Source organism: Photinus pyralis, unplaced genomic scaffold, assembly GCF_008802855.1.
Source record: "Photinus pyralis isolate 1611_PpyrPB1 unplaced genomic scaffold, Ppyr1.3 Ppyr1.4_LG3a, whole genome shotgun sequence".
Taxonomy (NCBI): domain Eukaryota; kingdom Metazoa; phylum Arthropoda; class Insecta; order Coleoptera; family Lampyridae; genus Photinus; species Photinus pyralis.
Window position 1 is genome coordinate 18211987 of NW_022170509.1, and position 26250 is coordinate 18238236.

Sequence of the window (26250 nt, forward strand, 5' to 3'; positions counted from 1 at the left end):
AAATGTAACCACTGCAGTCGCATCTTTTTAAGGATTAGTACATGTAGGGCTGACAAACTCAATGTCCTAAATTTTGAATATTTTAATTTTTAAAACTCTAGTTCCCTCCCCAAATTAACGAAATCTGCGTTTCCTAGTCCTACACGAATAGACCCTGCGAAACTAAAATGAAGAATAATTTACAAAATAGGATAATTCCTGTATCCATGATTTTATAAAGTAGCGGAACGGATTTAGAAATCAAATACAGTAATTTACAAAATGCACAATGCACAACAGATGAAAACGATTTACTGCAATTACATGTTCTCTCCAACATTGCTCCACCCAATATCAGACGGGAATTGTTCTTAAAAAAATTGTGAGACAAATATAAAAATGACGCTCCCCATAAATTTAGATCTAAATAATTTACCTTTTTATCGATTAAAATCACGAAACCCGTTATGGAAAGAAGACTACATTCAAAAGTATATTCCATTAAAGAACGTTGGAAAATTCTTTGGATACAGCATAATAACACAATTTTTAATCGAAATTTAATCAAAGAACCGTCCAATGAAGTTGCGGGGCTTGATCTTTCAAGAAAAATGTGGGTCAAATTAAATCGTATAAGAACATGGAAGATGCAATTACATACTGCACAAATGGAATCCAGCCTGCCTATGCGGAGATCCTAAAAAAACCATCCAACATTTAGTTGAGGAATGTCCAAATTCAAAGTTTAATCCCGGTTTTGAAGCACTTCACCACATTTCTCCAGAAGCACTAGAATGGTCTTATAATATTAAATTTGTCCTGGTAAGAATAAGAATTGGAAGTGTAAATATTCATACGATTATATTGAAGTGCGAAAAATTCTAATCCTCTTAATTCCTCCATGTGTATGTACTTGCCCCTCCCCCTCTTCGGACGGTTTTTAATTTAACATGTGTTAAGTATGGAATAGGCGAAAAGGAAGGATTTTATCAAAAAATGCCTGTATACAGACGTATTGCAATTTGTTAAGGTATATTGGAAAAAACTGCAGTTGTTTATATTAGTTAAAAATTTCGAGAAACAAAAAGTGAACACCGTTATAGTTGCTATAAAATTACATTAGTGATGTCTATTGTAGGAAATCGTTTTGTGAATGTAACAAAAGCGGAAAGTGCGGGCGCTCCATAAAGCTTGAGAAACTGGAAGTTTTCCATATGGCAAGTAGATACTTATTCGCATATAAAACCAGTTGCCGAATTCTTGACAGAACAGCTTCCTAGCTCAATCCGAAAATAGAGCTTTTAGAAGAGTGTCTTCAAAAAATAATAAGTTTAGACAAAAACGTTTCCCACGAAAATTTATTATTTTCCGATGTAGAATAAGAATATTCAAGGTTTCTATTTGAAGAAATTAAGTTGCCCTACACTTTACCGGAACTGGTAGTCCAAAAGAAATGACCCTCGGCTACACCCCTATTCGTCTCGTGTATCCAGTTAAACCCCCATAAATGATTCCTGAAACTAATACAATATATTCTATGCAAAAATACTTGCATCAAAACTATCGTATATAAGTGTTACCACCGTAAACCGTATTTATGTTTGTTTATTCTTTTCTATTGTTGTACTTGCAAAAAAACAAAGTTTACCCCTTAAATTAGTAATTCTAATTAGATCGTGATAATAGGTTATTTTTAATGATACATTCTTTCCTAAATACGAAATTCGCGTGGCGTTTGGCATCTAGGTATTTCGTGTACTCTTTTTGTAAAAAAAAAAGATTCTGCATTATTTTCCTTAGAAAAGTACATTGAAAAACACCAGTTCTCGTCCGATCACCGAAGTTCAGCAATCTAGGGCGCGGTTAGTACAGCTCAAATGGGTTACCGCGTGCCGTTGTATCTCTTTTTTTTAATTTTGCTCATGTTTGTCTATTGATTTATTTCATGTCACAAGGCAACATATAATTAATAATTGTAATTCCTAATTAGAATTAGTTGAGTCTTACCGAACAAAAATATTTTAGTTTTTTGACATTTTTTTTCTATAATAAAACCTGGCACAATTTTTGTAGGTTCTACACAGAAAAATAAGGTCTTTCGAATACCTAACTTAAAAAAATTTTAGGATCCTATTTGAAAAAAAAGTTCGGAGCCGTTACAGCGCTTCAAAATTTTTTTTCAAAAATCCAGCTCGATATTTTTCGGTTCAGTATGTCTAATATACATATCCAAAATTTGAACAAAATCCGTCGAGCCGTTGCCTCGGAAAATTGCCAACGTACGCACATACATACAGACGGAAAAAAATGTTATTCTTTAAAAGTTGCTTAATATGATCTAAAACGTCGACATTTGATGAAATTTTAACATGTCCAAAAAACGGTGATCGCAATAGCCACCTAGAGATGGGAATTACCAACATAAACTGGATCTTTGAATATTCAAAGCTGAAAGCTGGGATCCAATAAATTTGTCTACAGAATCCTAATTGGGGGTTGTGGACGATACCCCAAACGTGGACTAAAAATGTAAAACTTGAATGTGAGGATTATGACTGATGTACTTATCTTTTCTAATAACCGTGATTCCCCTTTTGGGTCTATGAGCATATAATTTGCCTTACCTGGGACCTGGGATAGGTTGCTAGTCTTTTCTAAAAACGCTCCTCTTTTATTCGAGCTTAGCAACGACATAGCAACCGGTTTGATTTCATTTATGCGTCCAGATCCGCTACAGTCAGAAGAAACAGCAGGGATAAAGGAGCGAATATAAATACAGGTAAAACCAGTGTATATCGAGGATAAATAACTAAACATTGCACGAGGGTACAAAGAAGATAAAAGGTACAAACTGAAATAATTGGAAAAAATCGTTCTCTTTTACTCCAGATTGCCTGTATTGGTCTCTATACAACACCGTACGCCACAAAATTTGCGATACCACAACGATTAGCTCCTCTCCGCAGTCTCATATACCCGTCCTCCCCCCATCGATTGCCCCACCAATTTTTCAAAATCCAAGCATCTTTAGTATAACCAACCACTAGCATCGCATGGTTAACAGTATTGGGAGAGCAAAACGGATCGTCATAAACCCCAGAACTATAAGCAGCAATCTTAAATGTGATAATCTCAAAAGAGTTGTACAAAATCTTACTGGTACAATTGAAACGTATGAGGACTTGCATTGATTGATGCCGCAATCGGTCCAATCTTGTATATAGCGATTTCCATGGCCCTTTCATTTCTAGCTGGAAGAATTGCCCACGAACTCAAATTTACTATTGCTCTGTGTTGATCAAAGTGGCACCTGGTTTGCTGCAAATGCTAATTATAAAATTATGGTAGTCAGTAATTTACCTTCGCAATATACGGATAGTCCTTATAAGTCATAAGGCCTCCTGACTGATCTAGGTATCTTAAAGTATTGCGCAAAGATCCTCCTCCACAACCATAGTTGCCAGCTGATACGCTGCAATCAACTAGCTGTTGTGCACTACGAGAGACATAGTTACATTAGAGAGATTTGAAAGCTGCAACACCTACCTTAAGGGAACCAATTGATTCGTTTGCTTAAAAATTTGTGCCTGCAATGCCAATGCAACGCTGAATGCGTAACATGACCCGCAGTCCTTTTGATTGTAAATCGGTGTCTTAAATCCTGCTTTTCTCCAATCAAATTCATCGGGTATATGATGGGCCATTTCGTAAAAGTCACCCACCACCTCCGGGTTTTCCAGTTTTCTCCTTGTACTTTGTGTTAATTTAACCATTTTTTGGAGATAGGTTCTTGTATTCTAATCGAAAACTGTACTTTACGGATCAGTATTATCGGAAGATCTTACCAAATCACTTAAATCGTTAATGTTAATGAAATAGCTGTGTTTTCCTTTATGGGCGTCCTTATTATGCTCGACAATACGTTGTAGGTTTTCCTCCCAAGCTTGTCTTCGTCTTTCTTCATGATAACCGACGTACGTTTTATTAAATGATCTCTAAACAAAAACCAATATTGAGCCTTAAGTCGACTTCACGTAACTTACTTTGAAATCGTGCCACAATTTGTTCAATTCTGTGCTGCTTGGTAAATGAAAAATTTGGCAATGGGTTAAGCTTAATGTTAAAAACAAAATGTGAAATAATGCAATCATCTCAGAGCGGTAACTGCATATAATAATGAAAAGCAAGTGAGACATCATACCCATTGATTGTGAAACCTTGTTGTAATTAGAATGGGTAAGCATATATTGAATGTCGTCCACGCGACTATAAAAATTAGATCATCAGATTTGCTAACAGTGCAACAACACCTAAAATTTATATTGTGTGCGGCTTTTAATAGACACTAAGTTATAAAGGCTTTGCTCTTTACGCTTTTAGATTTTTGGATACCAACAGTCGAATCAAAAATTTGAATGTATAAGGGGAACGAGTAAAGATTGGGATTGAGGGACCAGTAAGGTTTATTGTATCAGAATGACCCCTTTAGTGCTCAGAGAGAATTCTGGGAATTGGATTATGAATTTTCAGAGAAGGATGAATGGAAGCACACGAACTTATGCCTCCCATTTATGCTGGCTCTCCTACTCCTTACAATGTTATTCAAGTTCCCCCACATTAAGAACCGACGTATCCTTACGAGAAAAATCGAATCGTACTTTTGGCCACGATATCATAAGTATTGGTTTACAGTTGAGGCTGCAACCGAGAAAAATCTACAAAACGGTTTTTTTGTGTCCTTTGACTCCTACGATGCCACCATGACTATGCTCTCCATGAAAGCTTTCCTGGTACTACGTTAAGTAGAACATATAAGATTTGCGTGTGAAAATAGATAAGGATAAAGTATTTTTTCTATTTCGGTGTCACAATGATGACTGATAAAATGTTTATTAAACTGTCTGTTTTCCCTCATTGGAAAACGAATCGGTTCGGAATAAACCAATTCTTGTACATTTTCCTTACCTGTTCCATGAGTAGATTATAAAAAAGTGGTTTTATTCCTACCCTTTGGCAACTGCCGTAGGGGTTGCTGGAACAACTCCTTCCAGTTGGTGGAACAACCCCTTAATGATAAATTCATTGTAAAACACTTCAATTAAAACAGAATTGTTTAACAACCTAACATCAACCCCAATTAGAGAAACGTGTTAATAATTTATTAATAGTGCAAGAAACTAAATACAGCACATACTTATAAATTTCCAACAGGCGATTATGATCTACAGGCCAGGTGGCAATCGCCACCCGCCCCCCCGGGCCAGTGCGCCCCTGGTTATACACTGCCTTTTTTTGAGTCCCGAAAAAAACATTGTCTCAGATCGCCCCGGAAAAAAAATTTTCTTATAGAATGTGGCCTGTAGAATCCATAATTTCAAACAGTTCCAAGATTGGGCTACTAGTTCAAAAGTTACAGCCTTTTGAATTTTTTTTCGAAATTGGTTTCTAGTCTATAACTTTTGATTGAGAAGTCTGATCGAAAAAGTACGAATTGATTTGGATTCTACGCACCCAATTTAATAAGAAAAAGTGTTTTCCCGAGAAATTTTGGTGTAGTCGATTTTTGGTAAAAAAGGAAGGTTATACACTGCCTTTTTTTGAGCCCCGAAAAAAAAATTGTCTCAGATCGCCCCGGAAAAAAATTTTCTTATAGAATGTGGCCTGTAGAATCCATAATTTCAAACAGTTCCAAGATTGGGCTACTAGTTCAAAAGTTAAAAGAAATTTTGGTGTAGTCGAATTTTGGTAAAAAAGGAAGGTTATACACAGGGGCGCCACAAAAACATTTTAAAGTACTCTTTTCTCGAAAATGTATTATGTCAGCACTTTCATGCTACGACAAAAAAATGATAAATTCATTGTAAAACACTTAATTTATTAATAGTGCAAGAAACTAAATACAGCACATACTTATAAATTTCCAACGGGCCATTATGATCTACAGGCTAGGTGGCGTTCGCCCCCCCCCCCCCCCCCCCGTGCCAGTCCGCCCCTGCGTGCATACGCAGAAGTTAATTTCTTATTTGTGGATTCGGTACTTCGGTTAATAAAACGCGAACCGATCAATGCGTGTGAAGTAATACAATAAAGAGAAGTACTGGCTTGCGTAGAATTCCGCCGTGAGTAGTTTCTGAAACTTAAGGAGACTGCTTATTACTTTCTCTAGACCTAGGCCCTAGGGTGTTACAGTTGTACGCATTCCCACTATTCATACCACTTTCACGCCACGGAGCCAGTTGGTTCTTTTTGCAGATTTTAAAATGATCATCTGCTCATAGCCCGCTCTCGCCTTCTTACGTGCCGGTAACCAGTAAGAAGCTGTCGAAGATTAGAAAAAATTACTTTTATGATCTACACGGAGAGTAGGTAATTGTGCAGCAATTGATTTTCCCTACCTGATATTTTAAGACGAAAGCTTTTTTTGATTGTTTAAAGAGTACGTAAGTAGTGCAGCAGCACAGCTACAGGCAAGACACAACGATCAGTCGGATCAGTGCAACAGGGCGTGCAGGACTGTTGTCACCCTGGTCGCGAGTGCGAAAGAGAAAACGAACGCGGTCGGTAGGTAAACTGTAGAACCGGATGCGACCCTCTTGGCGGGATGTAAGCCAATACCTTTTACTGCCCTCGCTGTGGGCGAGGAGGTATTCGTTAATTCTCTAATGTAGTACTAAACCGTACCATTTAGATGCTTGTAAGGGATGTTGTGCAGGGGCCAGCTCAATGGGCGCTACTATCTCCTATTGTCCCTACAACGGCGGAACTTTTTATTAAGCTGGTTGAAGGGGGAGGACTGTGAGTTTCCAATATAGAACGGCGTAGGTGAGATGTTGCCTCACTTTTATATAAAACAGTACTTCCGCGATAACCAGTCGCACTCTTCTTGCGTCTTGAGCAAAAGTGGGTCCTGAGGACGAGGACACATCGGTAGTACGTACGTATCTGACAAGAAGCTGCCCATGAAAATTAGATCTATATAGTAGCAGAGGTAATATTAATTGAGAAAGAACCTTCTAATCTGAAGAGCAATCAATGTTGTAACAATGTTCCCAAAGTGTTTTGAAAAATAATTTTTGTATATTTGTTGGCCAGAAAGTATGAATTAATCGAATCAATCAAATTGTTGTTATTTCAAATTAGTAAAACAATGAGGACCCATGGGTAGTAGTTATGAAACGGTCGATAGTAGTCTCTAACGTGTATTTTGAGCCTGTGGTTAACCAATCGACGCCGACGCCGCTTTCGACTTTCAAGCACACGCCTAATCGGCTATAATATCGCAAATGCACAATAGGCCAAAAGGGGCTCTGGATTGTACCACGCCGAAATGACTTGGCTTGGGTTCGGTTGCGGGAATGTATTTTCTACCAGAGAGTACCTCAAGGCTCTATTTTGTTCAAGTAGTGATCCCCGTCAGAATTAAGCGGGTCATGGAAAACGCATTGGACGAACAGCTGTGCAACTGATTTGGTGCGTTTATCTCAAAGTACAAAAGTTCAAATAATGGAGTGCTGTAATGAGTTATCAGGATGAAACGGAACTAAACTAAATATAACGACTTAGTGATACAGTTAATTTCTAATTGCATTTGATAATTATACAAGTTGGTATAAGGAGCAAGGTTTTTCCAGTGCGGATTCGGCTCGTTTAATGAGAGATTGACCACTTCCAATTAGCAATTTAAATTCTCGCGGCGAGTACTTTTAAGTATGCATTTGCACGAAAGGAAGCGAGCGTTCTCGAATGGAAGTTAAGTTAACTTAATTTTAGTCGCGGTTCGATGTTTAGGTCAGAGACAACCTTCTGTTTCCTGTCTCTGTTTAGTCATATTTTTGTGAGACATGTATGTCAATATAATTGGACAGATTACTGCTCATGTTGGGTCGTAGATTAAAAGTAATAAATGGGGGCGACGTATGCCTAAAAAATAAAACGCTTTCTAGTGCGTAGCTGTGATAAATAGTGCCAGTAGAATTTTAACTAATATATTAAAAATGGAAAGTAACTCTAACATGAACGAATCCGGTATCGATCTCGGATTTGATTCAACTTTTTTGAATTCGGACGACTTAATTCGCACAATTGACGATCTTCTAAGCACCCCTACAAATCAAGAATTTTACGAACTTACGTCCAAGACATTACCAGAAACTGAAAGGTGAGTTTCGGCAAAATTGTTTAATGAAACGTTCACGTGAGATTTATATACTTCGCTGTTGTATATACCTATTGTTGATGTCATTGCGGCGCGGGAAACACAAAACAACCACAAACTTTCCTTCGAAACTGCTTTTTGCGCTGCAGCTTATAAATTTAACTTCCGTCAACACATTGGCAGGTATTTATTTCGATAGGTTCGACGATATATATACAAAAATTATTTATGGAATCGCATTTAAAAATAGACCAGAGTCCTTCATTTAGCGGAGAAACGCAAAGTTTATTACAAACACGCAGTTTGGCATAAATATTCAAAGATTTCAAACCTCTCTCGCGGAAACGAAATTACTCTTTTGAAGAAAATAAAACGTGTATATACCTATGTTCACGTCCACGCAAGTGCGCGAATTTCAAAAAATTTCCGATAGTGTGCGTGCTGCCATGGGGGGTTTAAACTCGGAAGTCCTCGATAACGCGCTCGATTGTACGAACAAAAAGGGCAACGTTAGAGTCAATTTGGGCATCGATGAAGATCTTCAGATGATTTTGGAAATGGATCCAAGTATTATCGATTATGGCAATGCGGCAAATCTGGAAAAATACCCTTTATTTAGAACGGAATATGGCACATCGCGATCAGGCGGGTAGGTGTTTTAAAAGAAGGGCGCTTTAGTAATTTTATCCCATTGTACACATTGCGTAATATTGCATAACGAGATATGTTCAGAAACTTTGGTGTTTCTGGTCTTTCATTTCATAGGAGGTGGCTGCCCTTCATCCACAAAATGAATCAACGTATTCCATTTGAGGGCCTAAAGGGTCACTTTTGTACTCGAAAGAATTTAAAGTGATAGTAAAGAATGGAATGCCAAACACTTTAAAGACTAATGGTGACATTCAATAATGTATCTTGTATATTTGTATCGGAGGGAATTATTGCCCCACAGCTGCTTTAGCGACATAATCGTCGTGTAATAATAGTAGGTAATTGCAAAACAAAATTTGAACAAACTTGCGTGTGAACATTTACATTGCTAAATAACGTGCTAAATTCAAGAAATGCTTATTAATTTATTAATCGAATTTGAGGTAGGTAACAATAATGTAGGTAATATAAATAATCATCACGATGCCGAATTGTTTGGGTTTTCCAAAAACCTGAAGGTTATAATTATGTTGCAGAAATTAAACAAGTACTGGACATTCTCTTTTCACAGATAACAGATAGAAAATTGATGTAGGTGAATGTCTTTTAGTTTAGTTTAGTCCTTTAGGCTCGATTGCCGATAGGGCACACTAATTATTACTAACGACAGGCTATTGAAATGTCACCTTTATCAAGATTATTGTCTGCCCGTCTATGCCATAACTTGGATATAGGTTATTCTTGGTCCAAGGGAGAACCATATAGAACGGTCAGTAGGGTTTAGGTTATCGTTGGATTGGTTTATGCTTTTTGCAAATGTGGAAAAACTTTTAGCGTAAAAAATGAGTTCAGGAACCCGATGGAGCAATATCGTCATCATCATTTACTATCGGAGTAAAATGTTTAGTTCTGAATATTCTGGGGGGCAAATAGTTCAACAACTGACTTTCCCCAGTTATGTTCTATTAAAAGACACATAAAATAGACAACTTATTTCGCTAATTGAATTAGATTATTGTTATAACTTAGGGGGGGGGGGGCTTTTTTTTAAAATGTAACCTTAAACCATACAAATAATAATTATTAAAAATGAACCAAAATTGCTATGTTACCCCTACGATATTTATATCACTGCGTTTGGATTTCAACAAAATAACAAATGCCACAATACTTTCTAATCCGTATTAGCTTGACGCAGCGTCGCTATCCAAAGATTTCGTGTTGGTTGAAAATTCCCCTAAGCCAGGGCTTGTATTGGTTGACAAATTTGGCTTGCGTCCCACCCCAGATTGAATAGATTCCAATACGTGCTGTACTTATGCGGCTTCGGCTTTTCTTAGGACAGGGATTACAGATAATCGAGTAAGTACGACAAGTATTAAAGCAAACATAGTGCAACGCAGCTATTGTTAGACTTTTTTGTAAGATGAAGGAAATAATTAACGTAAAAAGGTTGTACCCATTATGTGACAACATCCTTTAAATTTGTAAATTAACCAATATAAATATACAAAATACCATGTGTGAAATTCGGCAAACGTGTTTTGTTCCGCATGTTACCACATAATCATACAAGGTGTTCCAAATTGGATGCATTAGCATTGCTATTATAGTAGGTATAAGACAAGAATTACATTGAACAATTATCGATCTGCTCATTTTATTTTTTTACGACTTTATTGGATATGTGAAAAAACCAAGAGACACTTTTCTATGCTATGTCAAAATATCCGATGTTCGTTGGTTGTTCAAACTCGAACTACTGATTGATCCAATAAGCCGATCCAAATGATTGAAAAAGACGTTCTTGTATAATGAATGGCTCCTTTGATTACAAAGCTGAAATGTGATTATTTACCTCGTTATTTACCCATAAAACAATTGACTCTCGGCCAGGAATACGGCCACGGGGCACGGAAAGCACGTTGCGTCGCCATGATGGAATGACCATTAAAGAAGTGCGCCTCAACTGCGAATGCGCAGTGCACCTTGGGCCACTCTATGATGGCGACTGCACAAAGTAGAATAGAAACTTTAGCCCTCTTGGATGATCTTGCTACCAACCTGACAACAGTAGTCGTCGCTTGCTTCAGTACTGCCAACTGTACTTACTCTGCTTTCACGGAGATAAAGTTATTAACTAAGAGTGTTATGTAACGGAGCCAGACATTCACAGTAACGGCATATGGGTAGAGCTCAGGCGCCTGCCATTTTCGCCAGGACATAACCTGCCTTATTGTAACAATATGGGTACGATCAGGGCTTATTTTCGTGGTTTGAGTTCAGGCGTCATTGTAGTATGGAGTTATGACCATGCAAACAAATGCAATAAATATTTACGCCCCCACATAAAGCTGATCACCTTCCTGCAAAAATATAAAATACTTGTGAACAGTGAATCTAACTACGTAGACAAAATCTCCCCTAAATTATCTAAACACCGTGTATATTAATCCCAAACGAAAGTCACCTTTAGCTACTACGTATCAAAAACTGTAATATGTCCTAAGTTGCATTAACACCCCGTATATTAATCCTAATTCTTCCGCTAATAAATAATAAAACCAACCCAGACGCCCAAGCAAAATCATATTAATTAAGCTAAAGGAATGTAATTGCACAAATTGCAATCCCTAATATCGTACTTCATTGAATTTACGTGCTACAATTAAAGTCTGATACACGCAAACTACAGCAAATAACAAATCTACCCCTAAATATGGTCCTTACCCTAATTTACTAAGTAATTCTTACAATATTGCGTAATTTTACATAAAAGCACTACCAATTCAAATTTATAAAAGCCAACAATTAATAATTAAAATGCATTTACCTATATTTTCTCTGCTGTCTCAACGAGAAACTTGGCTACCTTCCTTTTCTCGCTTAAGGGAAGCAAAACCATACTCTCTTTTACAGCGAAGGGCTGTCCTTGTGCAATTTGAATTATGCACTTCTCGGTAAAATATTTTCAGTGGCGTAGCATGCGTTTTTATCCTTTAATGTAATGCACAAAAGCGGGACCGCTCAAATTTAATAACTGACAGATATGTTACATTACAAACGAATTAATACTTGTATGTGGGCGCAATATTTCAATCTCATATACCCTTCACTGGTCTTAAAAGAATTTTAAGAAGGAAAGTGATGGCAACTAACCACTAAAAACCCAACTCTTGGACTACTTTATGGGAAGGCGCCAAAAAGATGGACAGAAAACCACTTTGTGTTACCGTTGGTATTTCGCCTCCTTACCAGTTTCGTATATTTTTGTGCATTTGTTTAAAAATGTGCTGTTTAATGTTTCAAGTTTAATGCTTTCACGGAATTGCCTCCTTCTACATGAATTACTTCCAGAAGAGCTCTTTTGGAAACTGAAAAAATAGTATCGTAAGAGCTAGACGAAACTGCAAGGTCTGGAAGAGACGTATGTAGTGATGGAGTTACCAATATGATCATAGGTGGAAGTTTGTGAGTCTGTGAAGAACAGGACTCTCTCCCATCACATGATTCTTGCTTCTTAGCACAACTCCCTGCAGTCTACAAACATGGACAAGGAAAGGAATTACATTCCCAAAATGGCATCAAGTAAAGGACTGCATTGTACTTCGTTTGTATGAGATAGTATGTCCAGCTGTTGAGCAATTTGGTAACAAATTCGACCTTGACGTCAGAAATGGCAATGATCTAATTTTGCCCGTACCTATTCAACTCTAAATTATGAGATCGATCATTTCTTCAAATGGATTTTCTTCTTCGGTTAGGAAAGTACAGACCTACATTGGCAATACTTTATCGTAAAAGTTTGTTAATTATTAATTGATTGCTCCTATAAGTGGATGACGTTAGCGTATCACATTATTTAAATCAATGCATAATTAGAAGGTCATATTTATCAATAATGTTTCAGGATTCTGCACAAATATTTGTTAAATATTGAACTTCCCTGGAATGACGCCATTCATTGTGATATTCATTAATAGGTTGAAAGTTCAATTTGTTTACAAAGAAAAATTCTTGTGTGTAAAGATTAGACCTTGTTGATGACGATGATAAACGCTATCCAATTGTTTACTCAACAAATTTTTCTTCCGGGAGCGTGATTTTAACATGCCAGAAGGGGCTAATGATGGACTAAACGAAAGAAAGCGATTTTTGCTCAATAACAAATGTTAGTTAGTCTTGAGCGCATTTTCACCACACGATGGTGTATAGAGTTGGTCAAAGGGAACGGTTGTGAGTTCCTTTGGTCCAAGAAGTATCGAATAGTTCCATTTCGCTACGGTGATTACTTAATAGAATTGTGTGCAGATGTCAAAGATCAATCATATCGTCGACCTTGTTACGCTTTTGTTTAATGGAACGTTTGAGTAATAGGAGTGATGATTCACAAGCGATAAGAGCCCATCCGGTGAAAACTTGCTCGATTTTTAGGGAAAAGAAGAATGTTTTGTATTCTTGTCTTTTCTTTGATTTTTGTTAAGGTACCATAAAGTAGTGTGCAGGCACAGTTTTGTTTCCTTCACCTACATTTGAGATTCTACTTGATTCTATGGATTTATTTATATCCACCGATTATAGTTGTTTGAACTTCATATGCTAATTTTGCGGACGTCATAGCGAATGATTCATTTTACTGGTTGCGATAAAAATGAAATTTTATTATTCAACGTTTTGCATAAAAAAGTGTTTGTTACAAGGGAATTTCCGATGAACCGATTTGTGGTTTCGTCCTTGGATGCAGCTACCAAATGCTGAATGGTTTGGTCCAAAATATTGGTTTCATTTGGTTTGGAATTATATAGCACTAAAATTTCTAATTGGCATTGCTAATAAGTGAAGCACAAATACAGGCAAAAACGTTATTGCTATACTTTCTCCTCAGATCTACGTTTTGGCGAAAGGCGAACGATACTAAACAAATTTTCTAACTCGTTTCTTGAATTTTTACTTCCACTATTTACTGGAGTTCCATATTTCGATTACAAAGGCGTTTTAATTTGCGGTAATATTCACATCTAATTAACTTAGTTATCTCGTGAATATATAAAACTATGGGAAAGCCGCCCATTGCTTAAAAACAATGATCTTAAAAGATTAATGTTAGAACATTAATGAAACGTCTCGGACATCAAAAATGGTCAGTTTTTTAAGAAAAAATAACAAACTTCTAAATGCCATATAGTATGCATTAATTAGCATTAATTACATAACGCTGTATTATTCTATTTTAAATCATGGACGCAAGGGACAATTGTGACAAATTGTAAAAAAAACTACAAATTGGCTTACCGTAGCATTAGGTCAAAAACAAACATGCTAAGGGGTACTCACACAAATCAAACACTTCCTTCTAAAGGTCTAAATAAGAAATGCACAGTTTTAAATGGGAAAGACAACTTACCTCGCCTTATTTCATATTTAGACAAAAATTTCAGGATAAAAAAAAATGGTGAGAAAAAATTCTCGGAGTAGACCTATAACCTTAGCACACATTTCTGTTTTGGACTCCGACAGAGACTTCGTAAAGAGGTCGGCAAGCTTTTTCGATGAGGGGGAATTATTTAAATGTATATGTTAGCAGCAAATCCGGTTACGTCGCTAAAGTTAGGTTTCTCTAGGTAATTTTAGCATTGCCGGCCCTCTCGAAGCAAAGTTCCAGGTTATTTGGTATTACGAACTTTACCTGATATATGTGGTTTGCGAGATGTGGGTTTCGAAATCATTTTATGTAGGTATTTAAAAATTAGAAATACAGGATGAATCCAATACCGTAAACAAAATAAGATAGAAAATTACGGTTTCAACTAGTGAGCTTCAAATTTCAAAAATGTTTCCAAAAATTTAAAAATTTAGTTGAAAATGGGCATTTTATAACTGGGAAATTTTTTTTATTGTAAATGCGAAAAAACTTTCAAATTTGAAACTTACTTGAAAAAAACCGCACATTTCTTTTTACTTTGTTTGGTCAATAATTACGTTTAAAATGTGCCGGTTTCAACTTCGAATAAATTCAGTAAATGAAAGACAGTTTTTTTTTGGAAATATGTTTTTATGTAATAAAAATGTATACAGCGGGTTTCAATTTTGAGATATGACGTCATCCACCATTTTTTTAAATGGCAACACTAATTTTGTTAAGACTATCCTTAAATAGTAAATCAGTGAAGTTACACATGTGTGCCAAATTTCAAGTTTTACTTGAGGCATCCTCTGTTGCTGTTAATTACCCTTTCTACGCTTTTGCGTACAAGGTATACCTATACCTAGTCAAATTTATTCCAAATACACTAAGGGCTCAAAGTGTCTTTAGAAATTTTTGTTTCAATAACTATAAGACATACAAGGGTTGAACTAATGGCTTTGTCTATGTTTTTGGGTATGCCTTTTTTGATTTTGTACTCCCTTAAAAAGGGTGTAAACAATAATGGGCCGCTGGAGGCGCCTTATACTCAAAAAACTGCTGCAGGTCTAAATGTATGTTAGGATATATTTAGACGGTTTCGACTTTCTTGAAAAATAGCCTGCAAAAACATTTTTGTGGTTTATCCAAGAATTACAGTTGCAATGTTATTTTTAGCATATGCAAAAACTAATTTTGAGTTCGCTATTCTCATGTTGAAAAACCCCAAATTTCGCCGTGATTTATTAGACAAATCTTTAAATGCCTCTGGCACATCTTCAAGGTTCAGCTTCGAATGCAGCAATGTCAGGACTATAATACAATTCCCCTAAAAGTAGCACAAATGCATTAACACATTCTGAGCAGCGGTGACTCTCAACTCAGTTTATTCACAGTTTATTTGTACAATTAGCTTTTACAGGACCTAGTTCTGGCGATTTCCTTCGGTAGCTTGGATTTTTCCAGATCATGTCAGAATCTCGCTTCTGAGGACGAAAAATATTCCCTAAAGTTAATTATCAATACATACTTACAGTTAAATTTCAAGTAAATTGCAAACATGCCGGGTTTTTGACAATCTTTTTCCATTGACCCAAGAAGTACTTAAAGAATTGACGAAAATGGTGGTAAACTCCATTAAAAAAAAAGAGTTATTCCATTTTGGGATCATGTTCGTTGACGAATTTCAAAACGCACTTTCTTTAAGGGTAGGAGGTTTTTGGGCCAAATCGGTTACGCAAAACCAACTGTGGAGGCGTTTAATAATGCTTTATTTATAAATGATTGCGAATTCTATCTCAACTTCGTTTTTTCCTACTTCAATTCGATGATTATGTTAATATTGTTGCATAAAGCACATTTGTAAACGAACGCCTTTTTGTTTCAGTCCTCCTAATTTAAAAACCGCAACGCCATTATCACGTACACAACTTAAGCAGCAGTTAATGCGCGAACAAGCGTTACAAGAACAAGAACGACGCGAAGCAATAGAAAAAGCACAGAGAGCCTCACAAGAAGCCCAAAAACCAATTCAAACTGCGACACGATTGCCATACAGTATTGCTGTTGACGTCCCCCCTCAAGTTCTACAGGTTGGTATTTCTGTATGCTTGACACACCAAATACTTACGAATGTTCAGGTCAAAACCAAATTGGAGAACCCTACGCGCTACCATGTTATGCAAAAACAGAAAAGCCAAGTTCAGCAGTACCTAAGCACCAATTTACCACGAGTACAAGAAAACCTGTGTCAATCTCAAACTCAAAGTGCCCCAGGCTTCACAAATCCATTCGTAAATGGAACATCAACCGTGTTGCCCACACCTTCGGCACCACCTTACGGTTACACTCAACAAGTGTACGCTTCCGGACCTGCGATTAGTCCAAACTGTGATGCTCCAGCACTGTCACCTGCACTTAGTTCCGGCGCAAGCACATCTGGGGTAAGTTACGAGCTTTTTTGAATATGTTTCAAAAAGAATTGCGTGATAAGGCTTTCTTTTAGATAATGTTGAAGGGAAAGCCAAAGTGTCAGGGTGCCAAATCCTGTGAATAATGTGCATGATACAACCTTGTATGTGTTCATGAAGGAACCCAAATTCCCAGAAATTTTGTTGTCAGACCTTTCTTTAACTGGTCCAATTGGGTAAAACGATTTTGTATTTTCCAAGAACATATTGAGAACATGATTGACAAGATACCATCATTGCGGTTATGTTAGACCAGTTGCCTATACATAAATTTACCTCACAATCGTATTATATTTTCCTGATCATAAGCAGCTTTGATCAGGGGCGGACTGGCACGGGGGGGTGGGTGGCGATTGCCACCTAGCCTGTAGATCATAATGGCCCGTTGGAAATTTATAAGTATGTGCTGTATTTAGTTTCTTGCACTATTAATAAATTATTAACACGTTTCTCTAATTGGGGTTGATATTAGGTTGTTAAAAAATTCTGTTTTAATTGAAGTGTTTTACAATGAATTTATCATTTTTTGTCGTGGTATTTTGAAAGTGCTGAAATACAATGATAGGCGACGCACCTCGTGTGGATTGTATATTTTGTTACTTTTAATTATCAGCTGCAATTAAAAAAAAACTGTATGGTAATTGATTTTCGAGAAAGGAGTACTTTAAATTCTCAATCAAAAGTTATAGACTAGAAACCAATTTCGAAAAAAAATTCAAAGGGCTGTAACTTTTGAACTAGTAGCCGAATCTTGGAACTGTTTGAAATTATGGATTCTACAGGCCACATTCTATAAGAAAATTTTTTTTCCGGGTCGATCTGAGACAATTTTTTTTTTCGGGCTCAAAAAAAGGCAGTGTATAACCTTCCTTTTTTACCAAAAATCGACTGCACCAAAATTTCTCGGGAAAACACTTTTTCTTATTAATTTTGGTGCCTAGAATCCAAAACAATTCGTACTTTTTCGATCAGACTTCTCAATCAAAAGTTATAGACTAGAAAACCAATTTCGAAAGAAAATTCAAAGGGCTGTAACTTTTGAACTAGTAGCCCAATCTTGGAACTGTTTGAAATTATGGATTCTACAGGCCACATTCTATAAGACAATTTTTTTTCCGGGTCGATCTGAGACAATTTTTTTTCGGGGCTCAAAAAAAGGCAGTGTATAACCTTCCTTTTTTACCAAAAATCGACTACACCAAAATTTCTCGGGAAAATACTTTTTCTTATTAATTTTGGTGCGTAGAATCCAAAACAATTCGTACTTTTTCGATCAGACTTTTCAATCAAAAGTTATAGACTAGAAACCAATTTCGAAAAAAAATTCAAAGGGCTGTAACTTTTGAACTAGTAGCTCAATCTTGGAACTGTTTAAAATTATGGATTCTACAGGCCACATTCTATAAAAAAAATTTTTTCCGGATCGATCTGAGACAATTTTTTTTTCGGGGCTCAAAGAAAGGCAGTGTATAATCCTTCCTTTTTTATAAAAAATCGACTACACCAAAATTTCTCGGGAAAACACTTTTTCTTATTAATTTGGGTGCGTAGAATCCAAATCAATTCGTACTTCTTCGATCAGACTTGTCAATGAAAAGTTATAGACTAGAAACCAATTTTGAAAAAAAATTCAAAGGGCTGTAACTTTTGAACTAGTAGCCCAATCTTGGAACTGTTTGAAATTATGGATTCTACAGGCCACATTCTATAAGAAAATTTTTTTTCCCGGTCGATCTGAGACAGTTTTTTCTTCGGGGCTCAAAAAAAGGCAGTGTATAACCTTCCTTTTTTACCAAAAATCGACTACACCAAAATTTCTCGGGAAAACACTTTTTCTAATTAATTTGGGTGCGTAGAATCCAAATCAATTCGTACTTTTTCGATCAGACTTCTCAATCAAAAGTTATAGACTAGAAACCAATTTCGAAAAAAATTCAAAGGGCTGTAAGTTTTGAACTAGTAGCCCAATCTTGGAACTGTTTGAAATTATGGATTCTACAGGCCACATTCTATAAGAAAATTTTTTTTCCGGGTCGATCTGAGACAAGTTTTTTTGCGAGCCTCAAAAAAAGGCAGTGTATAACCTTCCTTTTTTACCAAAAATCGACTACACCAAAATTTCTCGGGAAAACACTTTTTCTTATTAATTTGGGTGGGTAGAATCCAAATCAATTCGTACTTTTTCGATCAGACTTCTCAATCAAAAGTTATAGACTAGAAACCAATTTCGAAAAAAAATTCAAAGGGCTGTAACTTTTGAACTAGTAACCCAATCTTGGAACTGTTTGAAATTATGGATTCTACAGGCCACATTCTATAAGAAAAATTTTTTTCCGGGTCGATCTGAGACAATTTTTTTTGAGGGCCTCAAAAAAGGCAGTGTATAACCTTCCTTTTTTACCAAAATTTTTCGGGAAAACACTTTTTCTTATTAATTTTGGTGCGTAGAATCCAAAACAATTCGTACTTTTTCGATCAGACTTCTCAATCAAAAGTTATAGACTAGAAACCATTTTCGAAAGAAAATTCAAAGGGCTGTAACTTTTGAACTAGTAGCCCAATCTTGGAACTGTTTGAAATTATGAATTCTACAGGCCACATTCTATAAGAAAATTTTTTTTCCGGGTCGATCTGAGACAATTTTTTTTTCGGGGCTCAAAAAAAGGCAGTGTAGTGTATAAACCTTCCTTTTTTTACCAAAAATTGACAACACCAAAATTTCTCGGGAAAACACTTTTTCTTATTAATTTGGGTGCGTAGAATCCAAGTCAATTTGTACTTTTCCCATCAGACTTCTCAATCAAAAGTTATAGACTAGAAACCAATTTCGAAAAAAAATTCAAAGGGCTGTAACTTTAGAACTAGTAGTCCAATCTTGGAACTGTTTGAAATTATGGATTCTACAGGCCACATTCTATAAGAAAATTTTTTTCCGGGTCGATCTGAGACAATTTTTGTTTCGGGGCTCAAAAAAAAGGCAGTGTATAACCTTCCTTTTTTACAAAAAAACGACTACACCAAAATTTCTCGGGAAAACACTTTTTCTTATTAATTTGGGTGCGTAGATATAATTAGATTATAAACTATATCCAAAGATAAGTAACATGTTTTCAATCTACATATTTTTAGTTCAATGATACCATGGTTCAATGATAAATCTTATAGGTACTTGCTTAGATAATTCGTAGATCTTCCTGCATATATATTTTCCAGTTTTTAACGAACCGCTTGCACTATTATATGATCTATTATTTCATTATTATCTAACTGTTATATGATCATAAATGATCATCTATTCGTATACGATATTCCTCAACTACTCGTATATACACAATTACAAAATGGCCATATGCGAATACAGATAGGAGCTGCCCCAAGGGTGCTTCTTGGTTGTAGTAGACCGCTAGTAGGTTGAGTTGGTAGTAAAAATTCTTCCCTCGGATGTATGGTAGACTTAAGATATGGAATGCATTCACAGGATTCCGATATACCGGAATCACGCTGCATTTTTACTGGGTTAATCCCGTGGGGAATTTGTGCAGGATAATTGCCTGCCAATGTAACCAAACAACGCTGAATGAGAAGGACCAAGGACATGTAGAGATCGCATGAGCAGCCTTTTCCTGGCGACGTCCTCCGCCAATTTTCTTATTTCACGATTCGACTTTTTTCTGTATTTACTCCCAAAGTTTTGTAGTTTTTTCAAAGCTTGCCATGCACCATGGGCCAAGTAAGCAGGCACCAAGGAAAGAATGAAATATATGCATAATAAAGGAGTTATCCTGATGAGGATCAATGTGGAGGAAGGGGATAAGAGGCAGGAAATGTTTGAAAGGAGAAGGCCTTAACGAAATGCTAAGGAAGAAACGAAACAGACGTACTAAAACGCAACAAGGCGTAATGAAAGTGTGAAGGAGTCGTGAGGAAAATATATAAAGACAAAAGCCCGCAGTAGGCGTTAATAAAGAGAACATGGAGGTTAGAAGAGGCATGTAAAAAGAACGTGCCCAAAAGAACGTAACGAAAGCCTGAAAGAGATAGGTGTGAAAGAAAGATGACTTGATAAGGTGTGAAAGGGGCACGAGGAGGTGAGATTAAAAAAAACGAAGTTCTAAGAAAGGAGTGTGAATAAAGGAAGAGTCATGGAGAAAAGGCGCCCTAAGGAAAGAAGCAAAATGAAGCTTGAAGCAGTCGCAGAGTAGACGTGAATATATGTAAAGAATCGAGGACGTGTAGGGGAAAGAAAAAACTATGAAAAAACCGGAGATATTTTTGGGCCTGGTAAATTGAGACAAAGTTGCAAATTTAGTCCTACTTTTGGGCAAAATTTGTACTGTAAACAGTCACATACACAATTGTGTCTATAATGGAAACGAAGTAACGTTCATCATTATTTGAGTTGATCAAATACGCATATTCTCATTCTGCTTATGGTTTATCTGTCTGTATAACGTCTCGAAAGCTGACTTTTGACTTTTTGGGTCGATTTTCATGATATATTCAAATGAGTAAGTGTATCGGTGATCAAAAACTTGAAACGCATGTAATGGGCATCCAAAGATATAGTACTTGCAAAGGACACGTGGTGGTTCTGAGCGAGACGTATTGTTCTTTTGGTGATTTTCTGGGAGTTTTAATAGTAGCCTGTGCTATTATGGTTTTGCTCAGTAGCGGCCCAAAAGTCATTTGCCAATTGTGTTAAAGTTTTTTAGGAAGTTGTTTGCTAATATGCTGAAGAACCCTTTATAGGGGTTTAGTTTATTGAACCCCCGGTTTGTTTACTGTCACAATGTTTTCTACAACATTTATTTTTAATATCCTATAGAGAAAGTTGCGCAAATCTGGGGATCTTAACTTGAAGTTATAGCAAACATGGACGAATAGGACAAACAACCATCCAAACTATCCGAGCAGTGGTCAAGATCGTCCAACGAGCAGTAGAGTCTGTTATGCGTTGTGTTGCTTTATGTATAATGGGTTGCGGTATATACAGGCGTAAGGTAGTACAAGCAACATAAATGTCTCATGGTGCCAGCTAAAGTAAGAGACACTCATTGAAAGTTTTTTATATTTATATTTATGATAGTTTTATTTTGTTCTAATTTCCTTAAAAAATAGTACCATTGTGTATCTATGTATGTACATTACATATAGCAAACAACGGCTTCTCTTACGCAATTTAATTGTATTTTTAAATCGGCCAATTAAGTTGTAATAGCATTTTTTTCTGTATTTGCGAAAAAATTCGGAAGTTGACAATTATTGAATTATATTCAGTTTTTAATGAGAAGGTCACTAATATTGTCAAATTATGTAGGTATATTACATACTAATTTTGGATGCGTATTCCTAACAATGTGATTGTTAAATCAAATTATAGGCTTTACATAAAATTTGATGGAACGAATAGCGGTGGAAAGTCGCATTCTTCTATCGTAATACGATTTTCAAGACCGTAGAGGAAAGCACAATTAAAATAATTTCGTCATCAACTGTATATATAATTCAGATAAAAAAACAGGGTCAGGGGTGTATTCACGTTTCTCGCACGTAAATCGTTGGTTTCAAGTTTATGTAAGTAACAATCCGATACAACTGAATACCAAACGATCCTCGAGATCTTCACACATACCTACGTCATTTTTACAACACACCTTAAGGGATTGATTCTGTCTTACCACTCCACATCGATCCTAAACATTTTTGGAATTATATCCGAAGTAAAAAAGGTACCTCCCGCATTCCAGGTAGGCTAGAGCGTAATAATCAAAGTTTTGATACGCCTCAGTGCATAGTAGACGCTTTTGCAGCATACTTTTCTTGCGTATATAAAAAACCGACTTCTGTGACCAATTCCTCGTATGTAACTACTCCGAATCTTCACATTGATGTGAAATTAATAACGGAAGAGGATATCACTGTCGCCATAAAAAAACCGAAGTGTAAACCGACAGCTGGATGGGACCAAATACCGTTATCTATCTTATTCAACTTATCACTAAACCAGTGTATTTTCCTACTCTTTGGAAAAACGCGAAAGTTTGCCCAATATTAAAATCAGGCGAAACAACAAATTTAGAAAATTATAGGCCAATATCAATATTATCTAATTTTTCGCAGGTTTATGAAGTCGTCTTGTATGAAAAACTGTATTATGGATTTAAACGGTACCTATGAGAGTATCAACATGGATTTGTTCAGACACGATCGACCATTACAAACTTAGCTTGTTTCATGCATTACTGTACGGAAATCGTCGATCAACAAGGACAAGTAGACGTCTGGTTCAGATGATTCATTTTGCCATTTATTTTATTCTTCTCCGGCAAACCGTTTTCGAGATATTCGTTCTTAAAGTTGTGACATCACCATTGGATATACTTCTTCCAGACGTCCCAGTCGCCCTTTATGAGTACCCTCTGACAATCCGCTGTTGAGATATAAGGAAGCCCCAAATGAGCAACAATTGCGGGCAACAAATCTTAACCAAAACGCGTGCTGTTGAGGATTATTTTTCATCGATTTTGGAATGGGAATAGAGCTCAAATTACAATTTCTAATTTTTCCAAAAAGTTCGGAAGAGTGTCCAGTTTTGTGCCCCTTACCAGATTACCCACACGGCCACACCATACAGATAATTATCTGAATATTTTAAAATTGGTCCTAACCTGAAAATACTAACCTGTATTATTAGATAGGTATTATTAACGGCAGTCTGGACTATAATTTACAGAAACAAAATCATCGTCCTGAAAACTTTATGATCAAACGCAGGTTCAATGCATTAAACACTCAGTTATTTTCTTTTAACCTCTAGCATAAGTAAAAACTGCCAGATGATTAATTAATAATAAATAATTTACTGAAAATCACAATATCATGGGTGATGGAAAGTGCTAACTCACTAATGGAAGCACTCTCAAAGATAAGAATCGCATGGCGCCACGTGGGGGGCGTGGAAAACAAGCCCATCACATCCTCTGCGTGCAGTCGCCAGTCAAACCGTTGTGCATAGCACAACAAATAGTTTTACTTTCATTAAGTACTGAAATGCATCAAAAGTATGGAGTACTCTACTTATCTGTTCAAATATTGGTTCGAAGGTAATTGGTTTTAATCTTAACCGGAAATGATTTCGAAAAATCCATTTCTTGTTGTTATGGAGCCAATTTTTGTCTTTTCCTTAGTAAATTGTTTACATTTCTTTTGACTCAGTCATAAAGCTAAGGCTACTGTAAGTTAACGTATAAACTCATAAAAATCAAGACTCATTCCGTCCGGGAATTGGCAAAATTCTCTGCCTCAATGTATGAGAAATTTCACTTTGTTCCGATCTCAACAAGCACTGCCTCGAAAAACCATGGTTAAATACTGTGCTCCATGCGTTTTGCGTCGGTCTAATGTTATCCAAAGTCCACACTTCTGCACATATTTTGTTAAGAAAGAGGGAAAATTCGTTTTGTTTCTAGCGGCTCCTTTTTAAAAACCCTCAAAATTTAACGGGATGGGAGGGGGCTTATAATTTATCGAAATATGGGTTGCATCGACTACCTCACTCCAATTGAACAATTTAAATCTTACCTAGGTACTCTCACTGATTTTGTATGAACTTTTTGAGCTAGAAAAGCTGATTTCATTGTAAATCTCTAATCGATCTGGTCGATAAATCAACTGATGGTTGAGTATGAATTTGGGGTCATCCAAAATTCAACGTAAAATTACTAAACTCTATGGACTTCGTTGCGTAGTAAAGTTAAAATAGCACAACTAAATTGACCTTCGTTTTATAATTATCTTGGCTTAATACTATGTTTGAAAATTCAATAATTTTCTTTCTAATACGGTTGTACATTTAAATGGAAAGAAGTTCGTCAAATGATTCAAAACTCAGCTTCCTCCAGTTAATTTTCCATTAAAATACACATAAAGTAGGAACTGTGCATACTAATTGAAAATTTACACGTTGCCGTAGTAGCTTAAGGGTTTTTTCTTTAGGAATGAAAACTGATTGAATAAATAAAAACAAAATGAGCTAATTAACAACAAATAATTACTTTGGAGCCATTCATCACCTTCGGTGCGACTTGGAACATATAGTGTCGTGTAAGAGTGTACGTGGGAATATACCTCTCTCGTTTTGTAGTTTGCGCAATTGTTAATCAAAATTAATCTGCCCCTGTCACCGCCCAAGTCTGTGCTTCACATGCCGCTCTCACAAAAACCACGAGAATAAAACATTTAAAGCTTTTAAGAACTTTTAAGGGGCTTTAAGAATATATAAACGTGTGTGAGCTTTTAACTGTTTTCCCTACAAGAGATTAGTCTTCACAGCCTTAGAGTGGTTTTTTGAGCTTTTGATATATCTTTAATAAACGCTCAAAGTTTACAAGAGCTTCCAAAAGCTGTGACGTGAATTTAAATGGCACTGCAATGCCAACAATTTAGTTAAATAAGGAAACAGCGACACACAAATTTTTTCAGGCTAATACAAAATATTCCCAGAACATGAAATTACGAAATTAAAAATTGAATCAAATTCCAGATGCAATCGCAATTTTTCGATTTGCAAATGCAACTTAGTACCTAGTAGACTATGGCCAATCCACATCATAAAAAATTCACAGATTTCGCAATTCATGCAACCATCGGAAGCATTGGAAATGATCATATAATGCCATATCTCAGATGTAAAACAAAAACAACCCTTATTCACACGGATCACTAACGTAACCCTACTGAGTAATAAGCGTTCTTCTTGAACAACTTTATACCCATATATACGAAACCAATGAAACCATAAACATTTCCAAAGGATCCTGTGGTGCGTAGACCTAATTTTGCAAGTTCATCGTATACTTTTCGCGATCTCGGATATATCTTCAAATGGATATAAGACATGCGAGCATCTTTTAATTAGCGATTGCTAGATCCCTTGAACAAACAATACTTATTGTTCATTTAAATATTACAAACGTTACATAATATTGGCGTACACTCGCTAAGAGATTTAATTGAAAAAGAAAACTAAAACTTTTTTTCGAAAAGTAGTCGATAATTACTTGATCTAATTTACAGGTAAAAGAAGTTGGGTAATTGCCGAGTAAACTCGCTGAGTTGTTCGACACAATTATTGAATGTCGTATTATGTAAATTCGTTTATGTTCCACTTATGTATAGGGTAATTAAAAGTAAAATCGGCTAGAGGTGGCACGCTTGTTGAAGGAGTGCTCGAAGACGCTTTCAAGAAATTGTATTTTAATTGAAATGCGAAGCATCATCTAAATTATATTCAAATGAATTATATTATTGGCAATGGCCTGGTTATTTTAGTTGTGTACTGCAGTTTAGAGCCGGTCATTTTCCCAATGAGCGAGTGTGAAATTTATATAATTCTTTAGCAAAACATTCCTAGGTATTGTTGCTAATTAGGGATTCTTTTTGCGTACTTTGTACCTAAACCGTACCATTTGCGTATATTGTCATTGTATTTTCGCAGCTTGTGCAAAATTGGTCTCACAAATCAATACTCAAAAGAGGGACCATCCATCTCTTAGTACTTGGAAAAACCACTTCACCTTAGTAAAGGTTCGCTT

At 36.2% G+C, this 26250-nt stretch overlaps 2 protein-coding genes across 3 annotated transcripts in view; one reads left to right on the forward strand and one right to left on the reverse strand.

The window, feature by feature from the left end:
* Positions 1-2823: 2823 nt before the first annotated feature.
* Positions 2824-5080, reverse strand: LOC116166124 (cathepsin L1). The gene is made up of 6 exons (XM_031480964.1): positions 4023-5080; positions 3825-3974; positions 3526-3776; positions 3340-3475; positions 3137-3297; positions 2824-3081 (listed from the first exon to the last, which is right to left on the reverse strand). The coding sequence occupies exons 1-6, from the start codon at positions 4221-4223 to the stop codon at positions 2886-2888; spliced, it is 1095 nt and encodes a 364-aa protein (XP_031336824.1). The 5' UTR covers positions 4224-5080; the 3' UTR covers positions 2824-2885.
* Positions 5081-7743: 2663 nt separating this feature from the next.
* The window catches only part of LOC116166123 (transcription factor EC), a 54355-nt gene continuing 35848 nt past the window's right edge, over positions 7744-26250 (forward strand). Inside the window, exons 1-3 of one of the 2 annotated variants that reach the window (XM_031480963.1) lie at positions 7744-8137; positions 16075-16279; positions 16328-16630. In XM_031480963.1, the coding sequence (XP_031336823.1) occupies positions 7974-8137; positions 16075-16279; positions 16328-16630 (672 nt within the window). In that variant the 5' untranslated portion in view covers positions 7744-7973. Of the gene's footprint in view, positions 8138-8465; positions 8784-16074; positions 16280-16327; positions 16631-26250 lie in introns of those variants that run through there. The other variant, XM_031480962.1, reaches the window with a different exon arrangement.

What these genes read in the sequence shown, in the direction of transcription:
- LOC116166124 (XM_031480964.1), bottom strand. Translation starts at nt 4,223, where the DNA reads ATGCTTACCCATTCTAATTACAACAAGGTTTCACAATCAATGGGTATG. An exon ending in AATCAATTGGTTCCCTTAAG is followed by an intron (nt 3,476 to 3,525) that starts GTAGGTGTTGCA and finishes TGTCTCTCGTAG; the next exon opens with TGCACAACAGCTAGTTGATT. An exon ending in ACTATCCGTATATTGCGAAG is followed by an intron (nt 3,298 to 3,339) that starts GTAAATTACTGA and finishes TAGCATTTGCAG; the next exon opens with CAAACCAGGTGCCACTTTGA.